We start from the raw sequence: 24,376 nt of genomic DNA, 5'->3' as shown, positions 1-24,376 counted from the left end.
TATTCAACTTATTAATTAAAAAGGGAAGAGTAAGAAATTCCAACCAATTCAAAGAACAATTTAAATCACACACATATATACAAACCACTGAGAAGACCAAAATTAATTTGCTTAATAGATGCAAAACAGGCTTGTTCCACCACGGTGGATGGGAGGATGAGTTGTATTCTACTGGGTGAAATTCATTTGCATGCCTATGGACGAGAATTATTTGCATTGTTGCCTTCAGCCACCTACAGCTTACAGAATCAGAACATATTTCATAGACAATGAAAGACCAAGACAATCCTTAAGTAAGGATAAGCTTTTCTGGCCATTTTCAAAGTCTTTTGAAAAGTTTCTGTCAGTGGCAGCTGAAATAATTCTAATGCTCATTCATCCCACCTTGTGTCTTTTCAGATTCATTTCTGGCTTCCAGTCTTGGACGTGATTGGGAAGAAACAAATGGACATTGCCAGTGAAGACAACCCAGAAGAGACCCCACAAAGCTCTTCATCCACCCTGTGCCAGCAGTTCTTCTCAAGTCTACAGATGGCGGCCCTTCCTCATCCCCAGCGAGAGAGAACTGCACAGCGGGATCCTTCAGCGGCCTAAGTTTGCAGGGTCAAGCTACTTTTTTCCATACAGGGCTCCCAGGTAAATGGTTAAGCTGTCTGTCTCACAGACCAGGCACGTGGTCTGGACTGTGTGTCAGTGTAACAGGACTATAACCCAGGCCCTTCAAGGATGAGTCTCAGCATAGCTTAATATTCAAAGAAAAAAATTAGGAAAAGTCAAAATTTCTACTATAGACTCACAAGCGACTATCAAGGAGAATACACATGTATGATGCCACTTCTGTCCCTTCTCTGCCCTTCTTAATATCCTTCATGGTTATTTCCTAATCTTACAACTGTCTGTCTGCCTCCTGCACCCTTATTCAAGAACTCTTTCCAAAACCCATCTCCAGCAGCTCCCAATTTCTTCCCACCATCTCCTCTCTCTTACCCTCTACTTTCCTGGATCTCTTTGGTTTTTCCTCTTTCACCGAATCCTCTAGCCACATTTATTTAGAGAACACATTTATTAACATCATATGAAAGACTGGTTACAATGTTCACCTTGGGCCTCTTTTTCAGGATACTCAATATACACTGTGCAGCACAGAGACATATTTCCCCTGTAATACCTAAGGAAAAAAATACTGATTCTGTTTTCTCTATAGTGTCCAAGAAGGAAAGAAATAAACAGCAAATTTTTAAAACTTTTCATTTTGAAAAACGTTCAGACTTACAAAAAAGTTGCAAAATAGTACCATATTCCATCTACCCATCACCCCTCATCTCTGAAAGTTACCATCTTATATAACTGCAGCACGATTGTCGAAACCAGGTAATAGCATTTGGTAAATGCAGAATCTATAAAACGCATTGTATTTTCACCAACTGTCCCACTAATATCCCACTAATGTCCCAAGGACTGGTCCTTGATCCAGTCCAGGCTCACGCATTGTCTTTGTCCTAGTTCCTTACTCTCGTCTGATCGGGGACAGTTCCTTAGCGTGTCTTTCTTTTTCTTTCATGACCTTTCTTTTTCTTTCACTTCTGAGGCGTGCTGCCAGTTATTTGGCAAAATGTCCTCTGATTTGGGTTTGTCCGATGTTTCCTAGTAAGGAAACCCCGGAGACGTATTTTTTAGCATCGGCACTGCAGAAGTTCTGATATGCTCTTCTCAATGCACGAGATCAGGGGTAGGTCATGTTGACATGCCTCGTTACTGGTGAGGCAAACTTCCTTTGCTTAATTAAGATGGGGTCCACAGATTCTTCCACTGCTGAAGTCACTATTTTCCCTTTGTAATGAATAAGTATGTCGTGAGGAAATACTTCGAGACTAGGCAAACATCCTGTTTCTCATCATACATTTACCCTTTGGTTATTGCATTCAAGGATGCAAAACCAAATAGTGCCAGCCAAATAGTGATGTTCCATTTTCATAATATCTTCTACATTTTTAAATTGAAATTCTACATTATCCCTAGAAAGAAACTTTTTTTTTCAAAGGCAACTTTTGTTTTGGGCACTGGAGTAGGCATTTTACACATATGATCTCATTTATGTTTCATGATCATCCTGTGAGGTTGGTAGTATTACTTCTATCTTCTCGATGGGAAAACTTACCCTCAGAAACCCTGACTTGTCTTGCCTGGGATGGGGTCTTGGCTTCTGCAAGTTTAAAGTTCCCAGATGATTCTAACGGTCAGCCAGCACTGAGAACCATCATTCCAGGAAGTTTTTCATTGCAGTTCTTTCAATACAGGTCGTCAACGGTGAAATTTCTCTAGCAGAAGGAGCCTACATTAGAACTCTGTCTGAGTCAGCATTTCCCAAAGTGTGTTCCTCAAACCACTAATCCCTTAGTTGTGTCATAAAAGAGATAAATGATGTTAATAAATCCGTATCAGCTGCCTTCCAACTTTGAAGATCCATAAAGCATGTTGATATAATTTTTAAGACTTAAAAGAAACCCTATTATAATAGATCTTTGAGAAACCCTATAATAAAGGAATATCATATAATTTTGTTTCACCCCAAGTTTTCTCAAATTATTAAACTTTGGTACAATTTTAATTGTAATAATTATTAACAGCACATAGGACCAGCTCTAGAGCCCAAACTCTGCTAAGTGCTGATTTAATTAGCATAACTTTTGACCAAAAAAGACCTGTGGTGAAGATAAGCTTGTAGTTTTGGATTTTATAAATATTCTAATGATTTTATGCTTTACTGTATTTTCTAAACAAATATATATATTAATAAATTGACACAATATGTGATATTTTTTTTTACTCACTTGGCACTTATTTCTCCTAGAGAAGGGATCTGCCCCACATTAACCAAGGCAAAAAATCAACTGCTAAAGTTAGAATACACTCATACACAAAATAAACTCTAAATAGCCTAAACATAAGACATGATACCATAAAATTCTTAGAAGAGATCATAGGCAAAGCATTCTCTGACATAAATTGTACCAATGTTTTCTTAGGTCAGTCTCCCAAGGCAATAGAAATAAAAACAAAAATCAACGAATGAGACCTAATCAAATTTACAAGCTTGTGCATGGCAAAGGAAATGATAAACAAAACAGAAAGCCTATAGAATGAGAAAAAATATTTGTAAATGACAAGGACTTCATTTCCAAACAGTTTACACAACTCAACAACAACAACAACAAAAAAACCAAACGACACAGTCAAAAAATGGGCAGAACACCTGAATAGACATTTCTCCAAAGAAGAAATACAGATGGCCAGTAGACACATGAAAAGATGCTCAATATTGTTGATTAGAGAAACGCAAATCAGAACTACAATAAGGTACCACCTCACACAGTTCAGAATCGTCATCATTAAAAAGTCTACAAATAACAAATGCTGGAGAGGGTGTGGAGAAAAGGTAACCCTCCTGTGCTGTTGCTGGAAATGAAAGTTGATGCTGCTGCTATGGAAAACAGTATGGAGGTTCCTCAGAAAACTAGAAATAGAATTACCACATGATCTAGCAATCCCACTCCTGGGCATATATACAGAGAAAACTATAATTTGAGATATATGCACCCCTATGTTCATAGCAGCACTTTGTACAGTAGCCAAGACATGGACGCACCCTAAATGTCCATCAACAGAGGAACGGATAAAGAAGGTGTGGTGCCTATATATCAGCACAATGGAACACTACTCAGCCATAAAAATACAAAATAATGCCATCTGCAGTAACGTGGATGCAATCAGAGATTACCATACTGTGTGAAGGAAGTCAGAAAGAGAAAGACAGATACATTACGATGTCACTCTTACGTAGAATCTAAAACATGACACAAATGCACCTATCTATAAAACAGAAGCAGACTCCAGGACAAATAGGACAGATCTGTGGTTGCCAAGAGAAAGGGGACTGGGGAGGGGAGGAGTGGGAGATGGGGGTGGCAGGTGTAAGCTCTTCTATATAGGGTGGATAGGAAGGTCCTGCTGCACAGCACAGGCTTCCCAGGTGGCCAAGTGCTAAAGAACCCTCCTGCCATTGCAGCTTAGATGTAAGAGACACGGGTTTGATCTCTGAGTCAGGAAGATCCCCTGGAGGAGGACATGGCAACCCACTCCAGTATTCTTGCCCAGAGAATCCCATGGACAGAGGAGCCTGGCTGGCTGCAGTCCAAAGGATTGCACAGAGTTGGAGAGGACTGAAGAGACTTAGCACACATGCACTGCATGGCAAAGAGAAGTATATTCGATACTCTATGCTGAACCATAGTGGGAAAGAATATTTTAAAAAGAATGTGTATATATCACAGAATCACTTTGCTCTATGGCAGAAATTAACACATTATAAATCAATTATACTTTAATAAAATATTAAAAATACTACTACTACTCAACTTTTAGAGAAAATTGGATCCTCAGCCTTTCTAAATTCTATTAATTAACTAGCTCACTTATTTACCTAAAAATATCACCTTTATCCACAGCAAAAATTTGAACAGGGCACATAGAAGGTGCTGGGGATGCCCAGATAACTCACCTTTGTCCCTGCCTCTGGGATGCTTTCAGTCTAGTCAGGAAGACGGACGTATGCTTAGACAATAAATATGTGGTAGCTTTTGCTAAGTCCCAAGGGCATGGAGCAGACAGTGCCTTTGGGGAACAATGGCCTGTTTCTCTGCCCTCATCTGAACGCTCTAAACTGAATGCTCTGTTTATGCCACTTCTCTATGAGAAGGACACTAAAGGGATTGGTAAAGGGGTCTTAATTTCCTTGAAACCAAATTACCTTTCTGAAGTAGCAAAATCCCTGTTGTTTCTAATGGACCATGACTTTGAACAAGTCGCCAGATACCTGGAGAATGTCCTGCTGTTATTATCTGTTAGGCATGCTTGCCCTTATTCTGAAGAGCTTCTCCCTACTGGAAGGACAGACAGGCAAAGAGGTGCTGGTCGTCAAAGGCAGTTTTGATCTTGAAAACAAGATTCAGACTTGCTTATTAGGGCCAGTCTAATGTAGGACATAAAATGCTTATTAAATTTCAGCTTATCCACTTTAGATTTAAATGAATGGTCAGTTAAATTTCTGGAGACATCTATTGTGAAGTATGCTCTCTTAATCTTGTAGAGGCAGAAAGATATTGCCCTAAGTAATTTAATACAACTTCCTTTCACCTCTAATTTTAATGGCTTATAAAACTGTATCACATGGTCTAAATCACTATTTCTCATCTCATGAATCTGTACTTGGTGGCCATATTTTGCTATGTCATTATGATGCCCTCATTGACTCCATATTTGTTGTCAGTTGTGTTTCTCTTTGACAGTAAGATACAATAATTCTAAAAATCTTCATACTAATACATTTCTTTTACTGTTACACTGAGGATGTTAAACATTGTCTGTCCTTTTAGACTCGGTATCTGCTGCTTTTTCTGTTGGAACCTAGTTAATCCTAATTATAATATGGGATATGTTTACATCTTCATGTATCATACATTTTTCTCTTAATTCACCTAAGAGAAAGAAATAAAAATATCTAACACCTAAGGAAATAAACTAACTTTTTCACCCAGTCAGTAATACTGACAAAGACCACTGAGGTCAATTATTATTATTATTGCATTTAAGGCAAAATGAATTCCCTGGTGGCTCAGACAGTAAAGCATCTGTCTACAATGTGGGAGACCTGGGTTCGATCCCTGGGTCGGGAAGTTCCCTGGAGAAGGAAATGGCAACCCACTCCAGTACTCTTGCCTAGAAAATCCCATGGATGGAGGAGCCTGGTGTCCATGCGGTCGCAAAGAGTTGGACACGACTGAGCGACTTCACTTTCACCTTCACTTTCTTTAAGGCAAAATAAGTTTTAATGATATGGTTAACTCATTTACTTTAATTAATCTGATAAAAATGATTAGAGTCACCAATCCTTCACAATTCCTCCAAGTAAAGAAAGTTAATTGTTCTCTTAAAGATGTTGGGTATTACTTAAAAGAAACCTCTCATGTTACCCTAAGACCATAATCATTAAGCCTTATGATAACATAAGATACAGTGATGTGCATTTATATAAGTTCATACACCATATATAAATTCATCAAAGTTCATACACCAGATAATTTATTAGGTCAGCTTTTTAAATCATTGCTTTCAAGAATGCCCAGTATCTTTCTATATTTATAAAATTGCTTACAAAAATTAAACTTGTCTTAAAATCTAAGGAAATTTGTTTAAAAATAATTATTGTAAAGATTTATTAATAATATCAATGTATTTGGCAAAGTTAGACAGGGAACCTCAAAAGATTAAAAAGCAACTTTGAAAAGATTCTCATATAATTTTGGTAAATGCATGCAGAACTTTTGAAATTAGAACTTTGTACTTTTAAATAAAATGACAAGCTAATTGCTTATTCTTAATAATATATATCATGGTTCGGAACCACTATATCTGTGAAGTTTAGTAAGCTTGAATTGAAGAGGTGAATATGAAATATCTATTTCGACAAGCACCAGTTACCAAAGTCAGTCCAGGAACTATTGCAGGAGAGCACAAGAAAAAAAGAAGGAGGGTAATCCAGGATATTCATAAATTTATCACTGACATACACATTAGAAACTAATGCTGTTTTTAGTAAGCACATGCATAACTTTTTTTAAGAGAGGTGTGTTTTTTTGACTGAACAATATAGTATTTTTAAAGCACCATATAAGAAAACAAAAGTCATTAGATTCTGAAAATGAACTGGACAGATTAGAGAGTGGCATGAATGAAAAAGCCAATTGCTGGCGAGATTGTGGAAGATCATTTTTCATAGTTAGAGTTTTTGTTTCATGCAAAGGTGGGCACAATAAAGACAGAAATGGCAAGGATCTAACAGAAGCAGAAGAGATTAAGAAGAGGTGGCAAGAGTACACAGAAGAACTATATTAAAAAGGTCTTAGTAATCTGGATAATCATGATGATGTGGTCATTCACCTAAAATCAGACATCCTGGAGTGTGAAGTCAAGTCAGCAGTAGGAAGCATTCTACAAACGAAGCTAGTGGAGGTAATGGAATTCCAGCTAGCTATTTCAAATCCTAAGAGATGATGCTGTTAAAGTGCTGCATTCAATATGCCAGAAAATTTGAAAAATTTAGCAGTGGCCCAGAGAAGGCAATGGCACCCCACGCCAGTACTCTTGCCTGGAAAATCCCATGGACGGAGGAGCCTGGTAGGCTGCAGTCCATGAGGTTGCTAAGGGTCAGACACGACTGAGCAACTTCACTTTCACTTTTCACTTTCATGCATTGGAGAAGGAAATGGCAACCCACTCCAGTGTTCTTGCCTGGAGAATCCCAGGGACAGAGGAGCCTGGTGGGCTGCCGTCTATGGGGTCGCACAGAGTCAGACACGACTGAAGTGACTTAGCAGCAGCAGCAGCAGCAGTGGCCACTGGACTGGAAAGGTCAGTTTTAATTCCAATCCCAAAGAAAGGCAATGCCAAAGAATGTTCAAATTACCGTACAATTGTACTAGCGAAATTATGCTTAAAATTCTACAAGCTAGGCTTCAGCAGAACCAAGAACTTCCAGATGAATAAGCTGGATTTAGAAAAGGCAGAGGAACTGAAGATCAAATTGCCAACATTCACTGGATCATAGGAAAAGCAAGGGAATTCCATAAAAGCATCTACTTCTGCTTCATTGACTAAGGTAAAGCCTTTGACTGAGTAGATCATAGAAAACGGTGGAAATTTCTTAGAGATTGGAATACCAGACCTGCCTCCTGAGAAATCTGTATGCAGAACAAGAAGCAATAGTTCGAAGTGGACATGGAACATTGGACTGGTTCAAAAGTGGGAAAGGAGTACGTCAAGGCTGTATATTGTCACTGTGCTTATTTAACTAGTATGCAGAGTACCTCATGTGAAATGCTGGGCTGGATGACTCAGAAGATGAAGTCAAGATTGCTGGGAGAAATATCAACAACCTCAGATATGCAGATGATATCACTTTGATGGCAGAAAGTGAAGAGGAACTAAAGAGTCTCTTGATGAAGGTGAAAGAGGAGAGTGAAAAAGCTGGCTTAACTCAGCATTCAAAAACGAAGATCATGGCATCCAGTCTCATCACTTCATGGCAAATAGATGGGGAAAAAGTGAAAACAGTCTCAGGTTTCACTTTCTTTGGCTCCAAAATCACTGCAGTTGGTGACTGCAGCCATGAAATTGAAAGATGCTGCTCGTTGGAAGAAAAGCTGTGACAAACATAGACAGTGTATTAGAAAGCAGAGACATCACTTTGCTGACAAAGGTCAGTATAGTCAAAGCTATGGTTTTTCCAGTAGTCATGTATGGATGTGAGAGTTGGACTATAAAGAAAGCTGAGAGCAGAAGAATTGATGATTTCAAACTGTCACGCTGGAGAAGACTCTTGAATGGCCCTTGCACACCAAGGGGATCAAACCAGTCAATCCCAAAGGAAATCAACCTTGAATATTCATTGGAAGGACTGATGCTAAAGCTGAAGCTCCAATACTTTGGCCACCCGATGCAAAGAGCTGATTCATTGGAAAAGACCCTGATGCTGGGAAAGATTGAGGGCAAGAGGAGAAAGGAGTGACAAAGGATGAGAAGTCTGGATGGCATCACTGACTCAGTGGCGATGAATTTGAACAAACTCGGAGATAATGAAGGACAGGGAGGCCTGGTGTGCTGCAGCAGTTCATGGGGTTACAAAGAGTCGGACACAACTTAGTGACTAAACAATAACAACGTGCTGTGTGGTGGTATGTAATTAAGAAGCCAGACTGCCAGGCAGCAACTTTAAAGCCTGTAAGTCTATACCAGTGCTACAGGACTGCAAAGGTATGTCTCCCTGGCCATCATCTTGAGGTGTCCCCTGGACAGCAACCCCCCAAACTGGGGTCCAGATGAGCATATGCGCTTCCCTCTGGGAGAGACCCGCAAGGTACAGTGAGGCAGTGGGAGGGCGCAGAGATGCTTTGCACTAGCCTACCTGCCCCGAGAGAACACCCACGTCCACAGGGTCTTACAGGTGGCCCTGTCCTTCCGGTCAAAGCTCCAGGACCAGCAAAGAGGCCACCCGGACAGAGAGCCTCGTGTGGGACTGGGGGGAGCACCTCAGATCACCACCTGTGCACTGCCCTGGGTGGCTACCAACCAAGAACCATCTCGCAGACTGCCACATTGCCCTGGGATCCAGGCATGCAAGCCTGGCTGCCTATCAGAGCCAGGCAGTCAAGGAGTGACCCCTGGATAGCAGCTGCAAAGACTGGGAGCCAGATGCCTATAAAAGTTCCACTGGGGGAATCCCAGGGTCCAGAGGTGGTGGGCAGAGAGCCAAGACAGTGGCCACCAGACCCTTAACTTCCCCCCTCAGAGTGCCAGCAGGCCCCCAGATGCCTGTCAGATCAGATGCCTGCCCCCAGGCCAACTCCAAGACCAGCGCATGGGCCTCTCTCTCACAAAGTCCAAGCACCCTGCCTTTGCCCTACACCCTGAGCTTTCAGGCTGGTGCATCCCAAGACAGGAACCCTTTAAGAGTCCACTTCTCTCCCATAGCCTCATGGGGCTTGTGGACAGAGCCCTACTGGTTTTCAAAGCTAGATGTCTTGGCAGCCCATCTCTTAGATGCAGATCTTAAAAGTGGAGGCTTCCCATTGTGAAGCTTAAACCTTTTGTTCCTCAGTGAGAAACCATCTCTTCAGGTCTGTGATTCTTTAGGAGACTGCAGTCTCCTGGAGAGAATCACCAATAACCTATCACCCAAGTTTCACGGTTTGTTCTTTCATGGTTGATCAATGAATCATAAAGAACAACAGATGCACTTGGGTCATAAGCATGATTCATTTGATGAAAGAGGGAAAAGACAGCATTTGGTCAAAATAAATGTTTTCTCCACAGACGCAAAGAATCAGAATAGTTATTATATTCTAAATGTCATAATTTCATAAGGTTTAAAGCAAGGCTGCCATGTCAGTTGGCTGAAAATAGAAAGTCTGGCTTTTTCATAGCAAACGGTGCTCTCACTCTAAACGTAATATATTAATTATAGAATGAAAGAAATTAATCAAAATTCTTTTTCTAAAAAGAAACATTGTAGTGACTGCCCACAAAGAATAACAGCACTATGCCTTGCAAGGAGAAATGCTAATGCATATCAGAAATAAATAATCATATCAGAAAATAAATAATCTGCTGTTTTAAAATATAATACGATGTTGAATTAGAAATTATAGGATCTGACTTCTAATTTTGGCTCTGCTACGAGCTAGCTCAGCCAAGGCACTTCCATCTCTAGAGTCAATTCAGTCCTCAGAAATCACGTGTACATGCTAAGTCGCTTCAGCTGTGTCCAACTTTGAATGACCCTAGGGACTATAGCCCACCAGGCTTCTCTGTCCATGGGGATTCTCCAGGCAAAAATACTGGAGTGGGTTGCCATGCCCTCCTCCAAGGGATCTTCCCAACCCAGGCATTGAACCCACTTCTCTTGTGTCCCCTGCATTGCAGGCAGGTTCTTTACCACCAGCCCCACCTGGGAAGCCCCTCAGAGATCAAAGCAGCTATTATTTACTGAGCTCTCACTAGATACCAGACATTGTTTGGGATGTATAATTTCCATTAATCTTTACCAAAATCTCAAGAGGGAAGTTCTGATGCTGTTGCTGTTTTATAGATGAAAAAGGTAAGGCACAGACAGGCTAAGTAAATTGTGTGTTCATGAAGCAATATTTGATCACAGTTACTTTCTACCATGCTGCGTTCTACAGCCTGGTTTTGATCTTTCAATTCCCAGCTCAGAGATGTGGAGCACAAATCCTGGGGTGTTAACATTCCCCTCACCAAGCATTGGGAAGATCCCCAGGAGAAGGGAACAGCTACCCACTCCAGTATTCTTGCCTGGAGAATTCCATGGACAGAGGAGCTTGCCAGGCTACAATCCATAGGATTTCAAAGGGTCAGACACAACTAAGCAACTTACACACACCAGGCATTTGTGGTTTGTTGTTCACTCGCTCAGTCATGTCCGACTCTCTGTGACCCCATGGGCTGCGGCACACCAGGCTCCCCTGTCCTTCGCTATCTCTCAGAGTGTGCTCCAATTTGTTCATGTCCATTGAGTCGGGGATACCATTTAACCATCTCATCCTCTGCTGCCCTCTTGTTTGCCTTCAACAGTCCCTAGGATCAGGGGCTTTTCCAATGAGTCGGCTCCGGGCCTTTGCTCTCCCCTCCAGTCTGATCCTAGTCTATTTCCTCACCTTATTCCTCACTCCCCTTCTGCCCCAACCCTCCCTTCAGTCAAAAAGCTCTTCCCACCTGGCTTGGGAGGAGTCGCCTGCATTCCGCCTTCACACCTTCGAGCTCTTGGACCTCCGCAACCTGTAAAGCGCTCTCCAGCCTTGTTCCCCTTTCCTTTCCTCCTATCCTTCAAGTCTCCCTACCTCAGGAAGTGAGCACAGCGGGAAGAGCATGGGAGGGAGTGATGAGAATGCGCCCACCCAGCCTTGGCCACAACGTCTGTGTGGGAACTAGGAAATGTCATCTAATCTCTCTGGGCTCCAATTTCTTGATCAACTGATTGCTGGACTCCTGAAATTTGCAGACGTACCAACTAATATTCCTTTAAGCAGTAAACCTCCCCTCCTCGAATTCATTCTTTTTTTTTTAAGTTATATTTTGTATTGTGGCAAAATATACATAACAGAAAACTTGCCATTTTAACAGTTTTTAGATGTACAATTCAATGCCAACATTGGATTTTTAAATTGAAGTACAGTTGATTTATGATATTGTGTTGGTCTCATGTATACAACAAAATGATTCAGGTTTTTTTCCGATTATATTCCATTATAGGCTATTATAAGGGAATGTTGAATATAATTCTGTTGTTCGATATAATTCAGATGTTGCATCAGTTCAGTTCAGTTCAGCTCAGTCGCTCAGTCGTGTCCGACTCTTTACGACCCCATGAATCGCAGCACGCCAGGCCTCCCTGTCCATCACCAACTCCCAGGGTTCACTCAGACTCATGTCCATTGAGTCAGTGATGCCATCCAGCCATCTCAACCTCCGTCATCCCATTCTCCTCCCGCCCCCAATCCCTCCCAGCATCAGAGTCTTTTCTAATGAGTCAACTCTATGCACGAGGTGGCCAAAGTACTGGAGTTTCAGCTTTAGCATCATTCCTTCCAAAGAAATCCCAGGGCTGATCTCCTTCAGAATGGACTGGTTGGATCTCCTTGCAGTCCAAGGGACTCTCAAGAGTCTTCTCCAGCACCACAGTTCAAAAGCATCAATTCTTCGGTGCTCTGCCTTCTTCACAGTCCAACTCTCACATCCATACATGACCACTGAAAAAACCATAGCCTTGACTAGACGGACCTTAGTCGGCAAAGTAATGTCTCTGCTTTTGAATATGCTATCTAGGTTGGTCATAACTTTTCTTCCAAGAAGTAAGCGTCTTTTAACTTCATGGCTGCAGTCACCATCTGCAGTGATTTTGGAGCCCCCCAAAATAAGGTCTGACACTGTTTCCACTGTTTCCCCATCTATTTCCCATGAAGTGATGGGAACGGATTCCATGATCTTCGTTTTCTGAATGTTGAGCTTTAAGCCAATTTTTTCACTCTCCTCTTTCACTTTCATCAAGAGGCTTTTTAGTTCCTCTTCACTTTCTGCCATAAGGGTGGTGTCATCTGCATATCTGATGTTTTTAATATTTCTCCCGGCAATCTTGATTCCAGCTTGTGTTTCTTCCAGTCCAGTGTTTCTTCCAGTCCAGTGTTTCTCATGATGTACTCTGCTTATAAGTTAAATAAGCAGGGTGACAATATACAGCCTTGACATACTCCTTTTCCTATTTGGAACCAGTCTGTTGTTCCATGTCCAGTTGGACCTGTTGCTTCCTGACCTGCATACAGATTTCTCAAGAGGCAGGTTAGGTGGTCTGGTATTCCCATCTCTCTCAGAATTTTCCACAGTTTCTTGTGATCCACACAGTCGAAGGCTTTGGCATAGTCAATAAAGCAGAAATAGATGTTTTTCTGGAACTCTCTTGCTTTTTCCATGATCCAGCGGATGTTGGCAATTTGGTCTCTGGTTCCTCTGCCTTTTCTAAAACCAGCTTGAACATCAGGGAGTTCACGGTTCACATATTGCTGAAGCCTGGCTTGGAGAGTTTTGAGCATTACTTCACTAGCATGTGAGATGAGTGCAATTGTGCGGTATTTTGAGCATTCTTTGGCATTGCCTTTCTTTGGGATTGGAATGAAAACTGACCTTTTCCAGTCCTGTGGCCACTGCTGAGTTTTCCAAATTTGCTGGCATATTGAGTGCAGCACTCTCACAGTGTCATCTTTAAGGATTTGAAGTAGCTCTACTGGAATTCCATCATCTCCACTAGCTTTGTTCATAGTGATGCTTTCTAAGGCCCACTTGACTTCACATTCCAGGATGTCTGGCTCTAGATGAGTGATCACACCATCGTGATTATCTGGGTCATGAAGATCTTTTTGTACAGTTCTTCTGTGTATTCTTGCCACCTCTTCTTAATATCTTCTGCTTCTGATAGGTCCATACCATTTCTGTCCTTTATCGAGCCCATCTTTGTATGAAATATTCCCTTGGTACCTCTAATTTTCTTGAAGAGATCTCTAGTCTTTCCCATTCTGTTCTTTTCCTCTATTTCTTTGCACTGATCGCTGAAGAAGGCTTTCTTATCTCTCCTTGCTATTTTTCGGAACTCTGCAATCAGATGCTTGTATCTTTCCTTTTCTCCTTGGCTTTTCGGTTCTCTTCTTTTCAAAGCTATTTGTAAGGCTTCCCCAGACAACCATTTTGCTTTTTTGCATTTCTTTTCCATGGGGATGGTCTTGATCCCTGTCTCCTGTACAATGTCACGAACCTCATTCCATTGTTCATCAGGCACTCTATCAGATCTAGGCCCTTAAATCTATTTCTAAGTCCTTAAATCTATTTCTAAGTCCTTAAATCTATTTCTCACTTCCACTATATAATCATAAGGGATTTGATTTAGGTCATACCTGAATGGTCTAGCGGTTTTCCCTACTTTCTTCAATTTAAGTCTGAATTTGGTAATAAGAAGTTCATGATCTGAGCCACAGTCAGCTTCTGGTCTTGTTTTTGTTGACTGTATACAGCTTCTCCATCTTTGGCTGCAAAGAATAGAATCAATCTGATTTCGGTGTTGACCATCTGGTGATGTCCATGTGTAGAGTCTTCTCTTGTGTTGTTGGAAGAGGGTGTTTGCTATGACCAGTGCATTTTCTTGCCAAAACTCTATTAGTCTTTGCCCTGCTTCATTCCGCATTCCAAGGCCAAATTTGCCTGTTACTCCTGGTGCTTCTTGACTTCCTACTTTTGCATTCCAGTCCCCTATAATGAAAATGACATCTTTTTTGGGTGTTAGTTCTAAAAGGTCTTGTAGGTCTTCATAGAACTGTTCAACTTCAGTTTATTCAGCGTTACTGGTTGGGGCATAGACTTGGATAACTGTGATATTGAATGGTTTGCCTTGGAGATGAACAGAGATCGTTCTGTGATTTTTGAGATTGCATCCAAGTACTGCATTTCGGACTCTTTTGTTGACCATGATGGCTACTCCATTTCTTCTGAGGGATTCCTGCCTGCAGTAGTAGATATAATGGTCATCTGAGTTAAATTCACCCACTCCAGTCCATTTTAGTTCGCTGATTCCTAGAATATTGACGTTCACTCTTGCCATCTCTTGTTTGACCACTTCCAATTTGCCTTGATTCATGGACCTGACATTCCAGGTTCCTATGCAATATTGCTCTTTACAACATCGGACCTTGCTTCTATCACCAGTCACATCCACAGCTGGGTGTTGTTTTTGCTTTGGCTCCATCCCTTCATTCTTTCTGGAGTTATTTCTCCACTGATCTCCAGTAGCATATTGGGCACCTACTGACCTGGGGAGTTCCTCTTTCAGTATCCTATCATTTTGCCTTTTCATACTGTTCATGGGGTTCTCAAGGCAAGAATACTGAAGTGGTTTGCCATTCCCTTCTCCAGTGGACCAAATGCTGTCAGACCTCTCCACCATGACCCGCCCATCTTGGGTTGCCCTGCGGGCATGGCTTAGTTTCATTGAGTTAGACAAGGCTGTGGTCCTAGTGTGATTAAATTGACTAGTTTTCTGTGAGTATGGTTTCAGTGTGTCTGCCCTCTGATGTGCTACACAGTAGGTCCTTGTTGTTTATCTATTTTATATCTAGTAGCTTGTATTTCTAATTCCCTCTTTAGATCACTGATTCCCAACGCGACAAACACAGAGTTGCCCTGCTTGAAACTGAGGCAGGTGACCTGAAGCCAGCTTTCCTTTCTTTCCACAGTTTCTGCAGCACCAGCGGGATCTGAGGCCGGAGACACCAGACTAACTTTAGTCATTCATGCACAGCCTTCCCCATTTTTTATCATATTAGCATAATTCATGTTCTATCATGTACTTACATGTGCTTTAAATCAACCCAGCATTTTTTCTTAAATAAGTTTCTTTTAACAAGAAACCTTGTAACACCACTGCAAACAGAAAAACAGTATCACCTTCTGTAAATAGAATGTAACATACATAAACATCATATATAATATTTATTGTATATATATACACTTACATATATATTAATACACTCAGTATGTCTATACATATATGTGTGTGTATATATAGATATATACACTACACACCCCATACAGATATACACAGAGACTCATATACATACTTTGAAAGCAAACCAACATTATTACATTAACTTCTAGCCAACATCCACCCACCACAGCCTGCAGCCCACTTTCTTTTTGTGTTAGCAGCTTGGAGCCCCCATACCTAGGGGTTATCCCACTGAGGGGTGAGGGCCTGGGGTACTTATACACCAAGTCCTGCCAGCGGCTGGTGCTGCTTCTGGGTGGTGTGTATTTCCTGGCACATCTGACTTCCCTCAGTTATGAAAAAAGCTCCCAGGCAAATCGATGCAGAGACTGGCCGCTGGGGATCTGCTTGATCATGAGGAAGTGGTGAGTCCGGGGAGTTAGGAGAAACCCGGCTCCCACAGCATCTCCAGCAGCGCCATCTCCCCTTCAGTACAATGGAGAGGGGCTGCCTTCCATGATGGCTCAGGTCTCTGATGACGTTCAAGGGCCTCCATCGTCATGACGTGGTTCTCATCCATAAAGAACTGAGAACCCTTTGCTTTCGTTCCTGACTCCTTTTCTCTAATAAAATATCTGTTCCTGGTGTGGGGATATTTATATCACAAGATAATAGTTTTTCTGAAAAACCAGCATTCTTCTCCAGGTAATCTGAAAAACAGTCGTCACTGTACTTTGGAATGTGAGAAAGTCACGGGATCATTAATTCAGCTTAAGTAAATGAATGATTTCTCTCTGAATGTCTGCCTCATTCAGCCATGAAATCCTAGGCAACTCCCAGAAAGCTGTGGCCCAGAACACTTCAATCCCACTCAGAAGACTATTTATAAGGACGCCCCGTGTGCAGTAGTCTTTAACAGTTTTCCCCCCCTTCTCGAATGTTCTCTAGCATAGATGTCATTTATGCAATTCAGAGAAAGGCGTCTCAACAGGATTAGTCAGCAGCCAGTCCTCTGACGCAGCTTCTGTGATCTAGTTAAAAATAGGAAAAGAGGATGTTTTGCATAAGTCATCACCATTGTGCAGTATGGGAGAACTGGCCACTTTTTTTTTTTTTTTTTTTGGTTTCCACATCTTGTTACTTCATCTAAAAATAGATGAAAAGTCTGTCCCTGAATCTTTGGACAAGACCTTAGCTTCTGTGACCTATGTTCTCTGGTCCTCCCCGTCCCTCGGTTCCTTTCTAGGCTTCCCTTCACCCGAGCCATTAACAATCCCAGTTCTGGCCTTGAGCTTGGGCTCGGGCTCAGGGCCGCTGCCTTTCCTTCCCTCCTAGGGCTGGCAGACTCCACGGCGGGCAGGGACCAGGTAGAGAATATGTGGGGAAGCCGACCAGGTGGAGGGGCACACCAGTGGGCGCCTACCTCATCCAAATAGAGGGCAGCTCTTCCTTCTTTATCCCAGGTCAGCTGACTTGCCCAGATCTGCTGGACACCCAGAGCTTAGGGAAGCTCACTATTATTTTAAAGCCTTTAAAAACTTTTAAATTAATTTTTATTGGAGTACAGTTGCTTTACAATGTTGTGTTCAGTTCTCCTGTTTAGTAAAATGAATCAACTATACATCTACATACATTCGCTCTGTTTAGGATCTCTTTACCATTTAGGGAATTACCCCTTGTATGGTATGTACAGTATGCAGAACCAACACTTTTAAAGATATCTCTTACTGGGTCATAGCTTAGGTACACATTTAGGATAAACTTTACATTATCCTCTGATGCACTCTACTGCTAAATTAGGATATGAAGAGGTTAGGAGAAATCAGAATTGAAAATTTTCCCTTTTTTTAATTGAAGTATAGCTGATTTATAATGCTGTGTTAATTTTGGGCATAAAGTAAAGTGATTCATATATACATATATATTCTTTTCTCATGTCAGTTATTGAAAAATAACTTGTGCCAAACAGTAGGTCCTTCAGAAGTGAATTTTTGATGTACAGCCAGAGGAAAGTTGCTCTATGGAACTTGGAATTGTGTCTTAGCCACAATAAATGGTCTGCTACATAGAGGCTCATTGGGAGTTGAGGAAAAGCTCTAGATGGAAGAGCCCAGCAATCCACTGAGCTGAGGGACCTTATAAGCGAGAGACCCAAGTGTAGCGATCCATCTGGTGTCTTATAGGAAGGCAAGGAGTGGTGAAAGGCCCCAAGCGAGGAGCAGGACGAGCTGCTGGACCAAGGACAAGCCCAGCCATGCTGGCAACATGTGGCAGGTGTGTGGCAGGCAGTTCTCCTTGCGGATGTAAAAATCTACCTTGGAAAAGAAAAGAGCATGTGATCCTGAACCACCATTAGTGGGCCTCCTCTGAGTGTTTCTTAATATAGGTGACAGCTGAGAAAGAGACTGAGGTCGAGACACGTGTTACGAGGGGACCAAGATGGATTCTAAGAACAGATTGGCTAGATCCATCTTCATTAAAGTGATGAAACCAGGTCGGGAGCCTTAAGACACAAATGGGCCAGTCTAATAAAAATGACACAATAAAATGAAATTAAATGTGCACTGTGAGTGGATAAGGATCCTCCTGCCAGCGCAGGGGACATGGGTTCAATCCCTGGTCCAGAAAGATTCCACAGGCTGGGGTGGGTGTGGGGAGGGAACTAAGCCCCCGAGCCTCAACTCTTGAAGCCCACACACCTAGAACCCATGCTCCACAACGAGAGGAGCCAATGCAACGAGAAGCTGGAGCACCGCAACCAGAGAAGGCCTGCACACAGCAACAAAGACCCAGCATGGCCAAAAATAAGTAGAAGTGGTCTTACACTCAAAAAATAGATACATACATTTTTAAAAAATGGACCTTTTCAGATACAAAAGGAAAAAACATTACGTGCACTGTGACTCTTGTGCCTCCTTTTTCTTGGAATGGTGTTCAGATTGTCATCGGTGCCAAGGGTGAGGTCGCTGCGGTCTGCCCATGGCAGTGACCAGCGGGAGGCAGAGTCTGCCGACGTAAGTGAGAGTTTGAGAGCCATATGTTACTTCAGGAGCCAACTGCTTTTCCTGGAGACTCTTTCCAGGGCTTTACAATACACGTGGAGAAAAAAAGTTTTGAAAGGAATCAATGAACATGTCTGGCTGACAAGGGAACTTGTTTCTTGGCAAAGAAGTTGTCGAGAAAATTTTTATTTCTAGTTGGAAAAAAGAAATCATGCCATAATGTGTTTAAATGCAATTTTTAAAGTTAATTTTCTGAGAAGACAATGTTCCCTTAATGTAAGACATTCTATATCAGGACAGGATGTAAACACACTGGGAACTGCCAGAGTTAGACATCTGAAAAAGATACGGCAATGCTTGGTAATGAGAGGCAGGGTGACTGTGGCATAATGAAGGAGCAAGTTGCCATGGAAACAAGCCACTGAGTGGAACGTGGCCATCTCGAACACACACATTGTGTGAAGGGAAGGGGAGGAGACCGGCTAGATGGTCAGGAGTTCTCAGGAGGGATCACGAAGGTGGTTCCACATGAACTATGTGGCACTAGGTAGAAAGCCAGAGGCTGCCCAAAGCCACCAGAGAGGGGAATAAAATTCATGGCTTGTTGGGTATTTTGAACTTGGCTTTACTCATTAGTTTTTCATTCATTGGTTCATTCCAACAGACATTGATCAAGTGCCTTCTGAATGCCAAGCACTATGCTGGGTGGGTGAGGCTACAGAGAGGAAGGAGACGTGGTTCCAGGTCACAAGGAGCCTGCAGTCTCTGGATGAGCAAGACCTAAACACTGTCCTCAAGTTCTGTTCCTAGGAATCCAGCCTCTCTGTGCCAGGGTGTGCCACCTAATCCAGGGTGTCTGCCAAGCTTCCTTCCAGATCCAGTAGCATCCTTGCCACCCTGCCTAGGATTCCAGCTCCTTCTGAACTGATCTTCTTGGCTTCCAACTCCATCCTTACGTCAGATCTTTGTACTTCCTGGCAGCCTTTTGGGCTCAGATATCCACTTGCTTGTCCTAACCTCTTCCCTCCCATGGCCTCCTGTTGAGCTTTCTCGGAACTTGCCTGCAGCATCCAACTCATTTCACTGTCCTGATCCTCCCAGCTCAGTACATCTGCTCCATGAGTTCTTGAATCTGTCCTAGCCTCCACTTGGCATGCCTCTTTTGGGATCCGGCTTTTGCATGTGGCATTCAGTAGGGATGGTACAATGACTCATAGTAAATGCTCACATTATAAGCTCTTCCCTAACCCCAGTTGCTCTGCATATCAGTGAACTATGCCTCCAGCTTCCTCCTGTGGGACCCAGCAACACCTCCTCCTTCTCTGTGCCCTGTTAAACTTGTTCAGTTCTCGGTTATTTTCTCCCTTTCTTAGCACCCTCCCCTCAAAAGTGCCCTTCTGTTATGACAGTGATCTCACCAGTTTATTTTTAAGTTTCCCATGGCCTTTACAATCTCTCTCATTCTGAGTCTTTTTTTTTTTTTTTTTTTTACTACAAACCAACTTTCAAAATTGGTTTGTAGCTCAGATGGTAAAGAACATGCCTGTAATGCAGGAGACCGGGTTCAATCCCTGGTTGGGAAGATCCTCTGGAGAAGGAAAAGGTAACCCACTCCAATATTCTTGCCTAGAGAATGACTATGGACAGAGGAGCCTGGCCAGATACAGTCCATGGGGTCACAAAGAATCGGACATGACTGAGGGACTAACACTTTCCTTTTTCAACCTCTAGAATAACTGATTTTTGGTCCTGAAATTGAGTTTATAATCATATTATACTCATTACATTCATACTATTTTATTGTCCACAAGCTTCACTCAGTTCAACACAATAAAGGAAGCAGGGCAGATATTGCCATTTCCATTTTATGGATCAAGAAATTGAGATGCAAAGAGACTTGCCCCAGACCACACACTGTGATGAAAGCTGTCCTTTCACCCCAAATCCTGGGCTCCTTGTCCATGTCATGTGTCCTCTTGTTCGTGAGGCACAGCTTTCGGGGCTCTGAGTCTTTGCCTTCACCACCCCCACCCCCCACAAATTATTCTAAGAATCTTTCCTTCTTAGTGTTAAACCATTGTCCTCCAACGAATTTCAATAAGGAGAAATACCCTCAACTTTTCCTCTTTAGTTAGAACCATGACATAAAGGTAGATTCTAGGATTCAGAAACCTTCATTTTTCTTTTGTTGCCATAAGAAGGTGGAGGAGGAGGAGAAAACAACAACAACAACAACAACAACAAGAAAATCCTTTTTTTTTGACAACTCCCTCAAAATCCCAGCACTACTGACATAGTAGCCACTCCTTAGAATCTTAGTAATTTTTTTGACTCCTTTCCCCATAACATTTTCATTATAAGCTCCCTGAGGGCTGTGTCTACATCTTCTTAATGCACTGTAAACCTCTCTCCCTCTCAGCAGACCTACACCCAGTAAATATTGATTGGAGGGGGCGCAGCGTGTTCTTTTAGAAAAGAGAAAGCAAGCAGTCTTGTTACTAAAATTCCCCAGACGAGAGAATGCTTTATAGCGAGTTGACGGCGAGTTGGCCATAAGGTGTAAAGCGACTCAGAGAATTGTAAACCACTTAAGAAAAGAACACAGGCCTGAGAGAAGGGGGAGTGGAGAATAAATAATCCCCAAATGTCTGTCTGCAGAGCTGTGAGTGGAGCTTGGCCAGCTCCCGGGTTGCTGATGGGAGGAAATGCCCCTGGAGGGGGTGGGGTGGGCACTCACTCAGCCCTGTGGGGGCTGTACCTGGTCACGATGGAGACTTGACCGTCAGAGTCTCACTAGGTGATGAATAGGATGGGCATAAACATGAGGTGTGGGGGAGTTCCAATGATGGTCTAGACAGCTAACAGTGATGCTGAAAACTCCGTCTATGAACCTGTACCTAATCAAATCTTGGAAAGTAATAGCGTTATTGTTGGCCAGGCAAAGGGGAACACAATGGTCTCATGCCTCAAAAACTGTGTGTCCCAACCCAGGAGGATTTGGTGCAGAGTTTTATAGGGATGGTTCAAGGGTGGAGTTGCTAATAAGGATCAGGGTGTGTGCACCTCCTTTAATCTGGCTCGGGTGGTCTCCTCCCTTGTCTCTACATCCCCTCCCTTCCCTGATTAGCAACAGTTCCAATCTGCCTTTTGCAACTCAAGGAAGGTCATGGGGGCTGGAATCTATTCCCTATAAACAAGAAACGGGGAGCACAGAAAGGCTTCTATGCCCAGGAGCCCTAGAGGGTCCCACATGGTTTCAATAAGGGCCTAATAAATATTACATTAATGGTCAGTTGAGCATGTTTATAGAAATTATTAAAGAACATGCCAAAGGTTCTGTGTTCTTGTGGAGCCTACATCCTATTCTAAGATGAAGAGCAATGCTTGAAAAAGCCCTGTTAAAGATTCCTAACTCCAACAGCTTGTTATGGAAACTTTGGTTGGCTCATAGAGCCACAGTGGCCTGTCCCCAGTGAACCTCCATGACTGATGGCCCTGGATGAGCTGACCTCTGATCTTGCCATACTGTTCCTTTTCCTAGAACGTACTTCTTTTTCTCCTCTGCCAAGTGTGGCTGTCTTCATCAACAGGATTTAAAATCCTTTTCTTTCAGCAAATCTTTCCAAACTCAGACATTTTCCTTTAAATTGTCTCAGCCACAGTACTTTAATTTTTGTTCACCAAGCCCATTGTGAAGGTCTGCTTTGCGTAAAACATTGTACTGGTGTTGTTTGGGGCACGAGCTGTTAAGAAACCGTCCCCTGCCCTTGAGGAACTTACAATGCAGTTGCAAATACTTAGAACAATAAATATAACATAGCTATTTTGTCATGCTAGATTATTGTATGAGCTAAATTAAACAGTGGGCAAATATATTTCACAACTGGTCATTTTTAATTTTATAAACTTCCCTGATATCCTACGGATAGCTCCTGAGATAAATGCCTTCCTGAGTCCTGAACACAAATAATGGTTTGCTATACTGTCCATCTTCATTTGTGAATTATTTCTTTTTTCTTCCTCCATCACCATCATCTTCTTTGTCTTCTTTTCCTGAGATGAATTCATTGAGCGCTTCTTTGTGCTACTCACTGTACATTTGAGGGACAGTGGCAGCCAAAACTGAGGGACTCGGGGGGACTTCCCTGGTGGTCCCGTAGCCAGGACTCTGAGTTCCCAAAGCAGGGGGCCCAGGTTGGATCCCAGGTCAGTGAACTAGACCCACACGCTACAGCTGAAATCCCACAGGCTGCAACTAACACAGGCTTGGCCAAATAAATAAATATTCAAAAACAACAAGCAAAAAACTGGGGGTTTGGTTTGTGTTCTATAAGCAGTAGGTGTTTAATAGTAAATGATAGACCCATTGCCTTTTTCTTTCTTTTAACATGTCCACTGTCCAAAAAGAAGGAAAGGGAGCAAGTGGGCTTGATACAAAGAAATCTAATTAATCTATTTGTGCTTTCAGGGGGGTTCAGCAGCAGGCAAATGAGAAGGCAAATAAAAGAGTAAAAACAGGTGGGGGGAGGGGCAATGAGGACAGAAGTCACCTTCCATATCATCTCAATTAGTCCCTTCAAAAGTGCCCCAAGTGAGGAAGTGTTATTAACTGTTCCCACGTTACCAATGGGGAAACAGACTCAGGAAGGTCAAGTATCTAGATCGTCTGGTTCAAATCCAGCTCTGTGACTTTAAAGCCTGTGACAGGCCCATAATCTCTCCCCCACAGGATGCCACCTCCTCTACAGTGGACAGGCAGAGAGGAAGAGAAAACGCTGAGAGAAGCGGGTCCCAGGTGGAGCCGCAGATGCCGGCCCTGGGGTCTGCTGGACCTGCAGGCGTCACCGAGAGCCAGGCTCTGCTCATCCTCCATGTTTCCTATTGTAGCTCTGCTGATTTCTCAGCTGGTCCAGGCCTCAGGGCCCGCACGCCCATGACCTCAGAGTTCTCTCCAGGCCCGTGGTATTCCTTCTCCCTGTACCCACTCACTCCACCCTTCCAGCCTTGGCTTCCATGCTCCTCCAGCTGGCAAAGGATCTGGCGCTCCTGAGCCTGGTGAGCTTCCCCACAGCAAGGGGACAGTCAAGACTTTGGCAGTCTCTGGGCAGTGTGCTGTTTATTAATTCATCACGTTCCTATTAGCAGAAGTCCTAGCTGGCCTGTGCTGACCGCACAGTATGGGCTTTGTGATCCTCACAGCATCCATGTGCATTAGGAAGATGCTATTATTCTCATCTTATAAATGAAGGAACTGACGCTTAGGAAGATCAATTAAACTGCATGATGAAAAGGACCTCAACCTCATTAGCACTCAAGAAAATGCAAATTAAATCTCCAATAAGATAACTTTGACAGGATAAGATAACTTTGTTGATTGGCAAAGCTGGTAAGTTGGACAATATCTAATGTTGGTGAGAATCTGGAGGAACAGAAACCCTTAGCCTGTTATGGAGGGCATAAGTTTCCACACTGAAGAAGAATTTGCCAGTATCTAACTAACATTCTTGCTCAAGGCATTCACCTTAGAGAAATGTCCAGTGAACACAAGGAAATCAGTACAAAAATGCATAGAGCAGTGTTGTTTGTGGTAGCAAGATAATGGAAACAAGCTAAATGTCTATCAACAGGAATGTGGGTAAGTAGACTGTGGGGTGCAGTTATACTAGGAAATACTGGATAGCAATAAAATGGATAATAACTAGCGCTAGGCCTATCAGAA

At 42.6% G+C, this 24,376-nt stretch overlaps 1 protein-coding gene across 4 annotated transcripts in view; it reads left to right on the top strand.

The window, feature by feature from the left end:
• The window catches only part of DCSTAMP (dendrocyte expressed seven transmembrane protein), a 40,660-nt gene extending 16,535 nt beyond the window's left edge, over nt 1–24,125 (top strand). For 2 of the 4 annotated variants that reach the window (XM_042254403.2, XM_012183975.5), the window contains one exon: nt 400–2,824. In XM_042254403.2, the coding sequence (XP_042110337.1) occupies nt 400–594 (195 nt within the window). In that variant the 3' untranslated portion in view covers nt 595–2,824. Of the gene's footprint in view, nt 1–399; nt 2,825–15,315 lie in introns of those variants that run through there. The other 2 variants (XM_042254404.2, XM_060393824.1) reach the window with 2 other exon arrangements.
• Nucleotides 24,126–24,376: the final 251 nt, after the last annotated feature.

This window comes from Ovis aries, chromosome 9 (genome assembly GCF_016772045.2).
Source record: "Ovis aries strain OAR_USU_Benz2616 breed Rambouillet chromosome 9, ARS-UI_Ramb_v3.0, whole genome shotgun sequence".
NCBI lineage: Eukaryota > Metazoa > Chordata > Mammalia > Artiodactyla > Bovidae > Ovis > Ovis aries.
This window is presented reverse-complemented; position numbering and strand designations above follow the sequence as displayed.